A 6,000-nucleotide genomic window follows, 5' to 3' on the forward strand; every position below is an offset into this window, starting at 1 on the left:
CAACCTGGCATAAGGAACTCCCAGCTGCAGCTCTGACCAGGGTATGAACTGTGCGCCATCTGGACTTTAGCCCAAATGCCAAAGATGATGTTTCACATCCGCAAGAATCGAATTGAGACTAAGGGTTCACCCAAATAGCTGTGTCCAACATGACATGAGTTATACATGGTGCTAAGACTTGTCATTTTGACCCCAGGGTCATATTTTTTAACACAGACCAAAGGTGGATTATTAAATTCTTCAGATTTTTCATGAATTTGTCAATCAACTTATTCTTAACAAATCTAAATCATTGTTTAGTGTTTATGTATTAATGTGTACTTTTTAAAATGCAAGTCCTTTGGGGTCGTTTTGATCCCAGCCAACAACAGTTCTGCCTATAGTAATTTGATGAATCTGACCTTTATTTGAATTTAGGTTTCTCTGGAGACATAATAACAAGATATCCATAACACCAGAGGGTGGATGGGGACCTGTATCAGTAATTTGGACCAGATAGACAGATCATCTACAGAGATATATCTCCCCATGTATGCCCAAGATTGTACTTTTCTGTACCACATATCGTACGACTGCGTACAAAACCAAAATTACCTACGTTATGTGCATATACCATTTTGCCAATAGTATAAATACTTAATAGTACTTCAATACAGAACTCAGATACGCTCTGAATCTACATACAGTTGAAGTCAGAAGTTTACATACACTTAGGTTGGAGACATTAAAACTAGTTTTTCAACCACTCCACAAATTTCTTGTTAACAAACTATAGTTTTGGCAAGTCGGTTAAGACATCTACTTTGTGCATGACACGTCATTTTTCCAACAATTGTTTACAGACAGATGTTTCACTTAGAATTCACTGTTTCACAATTCCAGTAGGTCAGAAGTTTACATACACTAAGTTGATTGTGCATTTAAACAGCTTGGAAAATTTCAGAAAATGTTGTCATGGCTTTAGATAAAGCTTCTGATAGGCTAATTGACATCATTTTAGTCAATTGGAGGTGTACCTGTGGATATATTTCAAGGCCTCCTTCAAACTCAGTGCCTCTTTGCTTGACATGATGGGGAAAATCAAAAGAAATCCGCAATTTTTGACCTCCACAAGTCTGGTTCATCCTTGGGAGCAATTTCCAAATGCCTGAAGGTACCACATTCATCTGTACAAACAATAGTACGTAAGTATAAACACCATGGGACCACGCAGTCAACATAACGCTCAGGAAGGAGATGCGTTCTGTGTCCTAGAGATGAACGTACTTTGGTGCGGAAAGTGCAAATCAATCCCAGAACAGCAGCAAAGGACCTTGTGAAGATGCTGGAGGAAACAGGTACAAAAGCATCTATATCCACAGTAAAACGAGTCCTATATCGACATAACCTGAAACGCCGCTCAGCAAGGAAGAAGCCACTGCTCCAAAACCACCATAAAAAAAGCCAGACTACGGTTTGCAACTGCACATGGGGACAAAGATCGTACTTTTTGGAGAAATGTTCTCTGGTCTAATGAGACAAAAATAGAACTGTTTGGCCATAATGACCATTATTATGTTTGGAGGAAAAAGGGGGAGGCTTGCAAGCCGAAGAACACCATCCCAACCATAAAGCACGGGGGTGGCAGCATCGTGTTGTGGGGGTGCTTTGCTGCACTAGGAACTGGTGCCCTTCACAAAATAGATGGCATCATGAAGTAGGAAAATTATGTGGATAAATTGACGCAACATCTCAAGACATCAGTCAGGAAGTTAAAGCTTGGTCGCAAATGGGTCTTCCAAATGGACAATGACCCCAAGCATACTTCCAAAGATGTGGCAAAATGGCTTAAGAACAACAAAGTCAAGGTATTGGAGTTGCCATCACAAAGCCCTGACCTCAATCCTATAGAAAATCTGTGGGCAGAACTGAAAAAGTGTGTGCGAGCAAGGAAGCCTACAAACCTGACTCAGTTACACCAGCTCTGTCAGGAGGAATGGGTCAAAATTCACCCAACTTATTGTGGGAAGCTTGTGGGAGGCTACCCGAAACATTTGACCCAAGTTAAACAATTTAAAGGCAATGCTACCAAATACTAATTGAGTGTATGTAAACTTCTGACCCACTGGGAATGTGATGAAAGAAATAAAAGCTGAAATAAATCTCTCTACTATTATTCTAACATTTCACATTCTTAAAATAAAGTGGTGATCCTAACTTACCTAAGACAGAGAATTTTTACTCAGATTAAATGTCAGGAATTGTGAAAACTGAGTTTAAATGTATTTGCCTGAGGTGTACGTACTCTTCCAGACTGTATAGAGCCGTATTGGTGTGTATTCTCAGAAAAATAGTTATTCTAGGGCAAATCTAAAAAAGTCTTCATTTGAATCCAGGTTTCTCTGGGGTCATTATATAAGGGGCAGTGCAGTTAACTTGATTTTTCCCCCTGATATTTCCACACTATCAGGTCGAAATAACGCCCTGAATTTGTGAAAATTATGATAACGCCCTTTTTGTGTAAAAGCAATTATTACTCTTTTGCCTGGAATTTCTGCCTGTTCATGTGGGATGGAGTTTTTGGCTCAGATCATGATGTCACAATCTGATCTGATTATAATACATCAATGACCATTCATCTGGGTAAGGGGGTGGGCTCTATCAGGGCTGTGTAAGTAAAATTTGTAAAATTAGTTTCCTAACGCCCACATGATCAGACAGCATTTCAATGGCCAAAAGAAGCTCAGGGAAATAAATTTAAAAAACTTTTTTTCATTAAATAAACACACAGAGTGATTTGTTAGGCATAAAGCGATGATTTAAAAATACAAATAAAAAGACTGCATGGGGGCTTTAAGTTGTACATATCATCATTGAAGTGGAGGTGGACCTGTATCAGTGATTTAGACCAGATAGACTGATCATCTGCAGAGATGGAGCACCTCATGTACTCGCCTGTCGTTAGCATTGGTTATAACTACGTATGGCCGTGTACAAAATTTAAATGACCTTAGATATATTCTTAGTTGCAGTCAAAGCTGCTCATAAAAGTCTGTCAGTGGTATGAATACTGCCTGACGACTCAAACTGAATTTTACTGCTGCTCTATGTTCGATACATTCTTCAGTCTGAGACGACCATCGTTGAAGTCGGTTGTGGTGACGTCAAAATGAGGGGTGTTGTACAAAACAAAGTCATCAGTGATTGGATTAACTCTAACCAATCAAAGTATCAAAGCCAATGACTAATTTTCAAAACGCGGCTTTGCGCATGTGTGTTCTGGCTCTGGTCCAACCCATCGTTTTATGGAACCAATCACAATATTTAGAAAGTGTTTGCATTCTATAAATTGTCAGGGAGGTACTCAGATCCAGACTCATTGCGAAGAAGGAACTAACGTCTGTGGGCGTAGCGTAGAGTTTGGCCGGCACTAGGACTCTGGGTAGTCCCGTGTAGCTCAGTTGGCAGAGCATGATGCTTGCAACGCCAGCGTTGTGGGTTTGATTCCCAAAGGGGGCTAGTATGAAAATGTATGCACTTACAACTGTAAGTTGCTCTGGATAGGAGCATCTGCTAAATTACGTAAATGCAAATGTGTAGCCAGGCAAATTAATACTTTGTAGAACTGTAATATAGAAACTAGCTACCCTCTGTACAAATAATGCTGAATGGCTGTGTATCCTCCCCCCAAAATAGAATTCCTATGATACCCTCCAACATTCTATATGTGGAACTTGTTATGATATGTTGGGTGCTATACCATTTGGTTTTATGCTTTTTGATGCATGTTGCCATAGCCCATACGACTCCCATTGTTTCATTAACAGCGTTGCTAATGCTGACTTGGCTGTGCCCTGTGGTTTTTAATCACATAAATATGCCAAAATGTATATTTACTTCAAATTCGGAAAACTAAATGATGCTTGAATCAAATGATGGTAACTCTGCTTTTTAGTACTTATGTCAATTGAACTTTGGAAAAAAACTGCACATTATATCAAGGAAGATATTTTGGGGGGGCTTTACAGAATAAGCAAATTAAGTGTTTCCTAATTTAGCTAAAATAACAGTCTGTTTTGGTAATTTTTTCCCCAGATAACATTGTTGACATGTCTAATGATATTTTGATGATAATTAAATGTATATTTTGCTTTTTCCAATAGTTTCTTCTTGGGGTCAAAATGACCCCAGTTGGTGATCAATGTGATAAATGGCCTAAAGCTTGGAAAGAGGTTCCCTACCATGTCTTTTAAAAAGTCAAGGAGAATGCACAGCATTGGAAAACGGAAAAGGGAAATCAAATGACTTAGTCCTTAGGCTATGTAGTTAAACAAGTGGCAGGATATATGGACAACTGACCAGGCACAATTAAAATATGACAATACATAATAATAGCCTAATTTTAAGTGGGACGTTTAATAGTTGTCCACATGGAATTGTATGGAATTTTACGCGTGTTCGTCAAGCACATCTGCGCACAAACACTAGGCTATAATTAACTATTAACAATGGTTAAGCCCCTTACGAAAAAGATTGCAGTCAGAGTGCAGTTTAACTGTAGTACAATGCAATATAAGTGCAGTTAAAGTGCAGTCAGTATGCTGCAAATCCTTCGTCCAAAAGAACACCTTTTTTTTACTACAATAATTCGGCAGTTTTACTGAAATTACAGTGCGGTATAGTTCAACTGCAGTTCAATTCTGCAATTACTGCGTCCAAATACCACAGTCGACTGCAGTTACTGCACTTTTACTGCAGTTTCAAAACTGCAATACTTTTTTTGTAAGGTTTTGTGTCAACATAACCCAACTAAAGCTGAGAGAAATGTAGCGTGAAAGTGGCATAACTCCGTTTTCTGTTTATCCATTTTTGGGATATCAAGCGCCATCATTTGATTTTGAATTTGCTAAATCCAAATTACTCACGGGCTTCGGGGAAAATAGTCTATTCGGGGGAAATATTGAAAGACATACATCTTGAAACAACTAATTTACACAACTGTAGATCGTTGAATGCAAAGTCCAACTCGAACTCATGGACATACAAGGGAGAAAACGATATATCAACAAGTAAGAATTCTTATCTTACCTATTCCAGAGTCTGAATCACAAGATCCCAAATAAGCGGAATGAAGTAAAACAATGCATGGAATCCACCAGCTATTCATTGCAGACATGTCAGCGGTCGGAGAAGTAGACTACAGTAAAGTTGCTGTAAAACCTTCATGAACTTTTGTTTAAGAGACTGATGATGGTAGCTGATCACCCACGCACTTCCGGTTAGTACTAGACTGGCTATATTTACTCTCCTTGATGGTGAGCTGGACACAAACTCTTAAAACGGTTCATGTGACATTTTTCGAAATGAATACTAAATAACTTTATTTCTAGTTTCGTTATCATTATTGGTTTGACCAGGTCTCTCTTGAAAGTTAGATTTTATCTCAATGAGACTACATATTTTTAATTTATCTAGGCAAGTCAGTTAAGAACAAATTCTTATTTACATTGACAGCCTACCCTGGACCAATTGTGCACCACCCAATGGGACTCCCAATCACAGCCACATGTGATACAGCCTGGATTTGAACCAGGGACTATAGTGATGTCACTTGCACTGAGATGCAGTGCCTTAGACCACTGTGCCACTTGGGAGACTAATTTGGATAATTAAAGGTTAAATATATAGAGAGCTCTATATAGAGAGATATATATATATATCACTTTCATTATTCACTCCTAAGCCTTCTACTATGGATGATAGTGGGGTGTTGAATTTGTGTATGAATATTAGCTTACACTAATAATATGAATAGATTGGGCTCCTGAGTGGCGCAACGGTCTAAGGCACTGCATCTCAGTGCAAGAGGTGTCACTACAGACCCTGGTTTGAATCCAGGCTGTATCACATCCAGCCGTGATTGGGAGTCCCATAGGGTGGCACACAATTGGTCCAGGGTAGGTGGTCATTATAAATAAGAATTTGTTCTTAACTGACATGCCTAGTTAAATCAATTTAAAA

The 6,000-nt window shown here is 38.8% G+C and overlaps 1 protein-coding gene across 2 annotated transcripts in view; it reads right to left on the bottom strand.

Annotated features, from left to right (window-relative positions):
- tfpia (tissue factor pathway inhibitor a) overlaps window positions 1-5,257 on the bottom strand; it is a 49,549-nt gene extending 44,292 nt beyond the window's left edge. The window contains exon 1 of one of the 2 annotated variants that reach the window (XM_014174531.2): window positions 5,068-5,257. In XM_014174531.2, coding sequence (XP_014030006.1) covers window positions 5,068-5,155 — 88 coding nt within the window. In that variant the 5' untranslated portion in view covers window positions 5,156-5,257. The remainder of the gene's footprint in view (window positions 1-5,067) is intronic. The other variant, XM_014174532.2, reaches the window with a different exon arrangement.
- Between the last annotated feature and the right edge of the window lie 743 nt (window positions 5,258-6,000).

The sequence above is a fragment of the Salmo salar genome, chromosome ssa25, assembly GCF_905237065.1.
Source record: "Salmo salar chromosome ssa25, Ssal_v3.1, whole genome shotgun sequence".
NCBI classification, from domain to species: domain Eukaryota; kingdom Metazoa; phylum Chordata; class Actinopteri; order Salmoniformes; family Salmonidae; genus Salmo; species Salmo salar.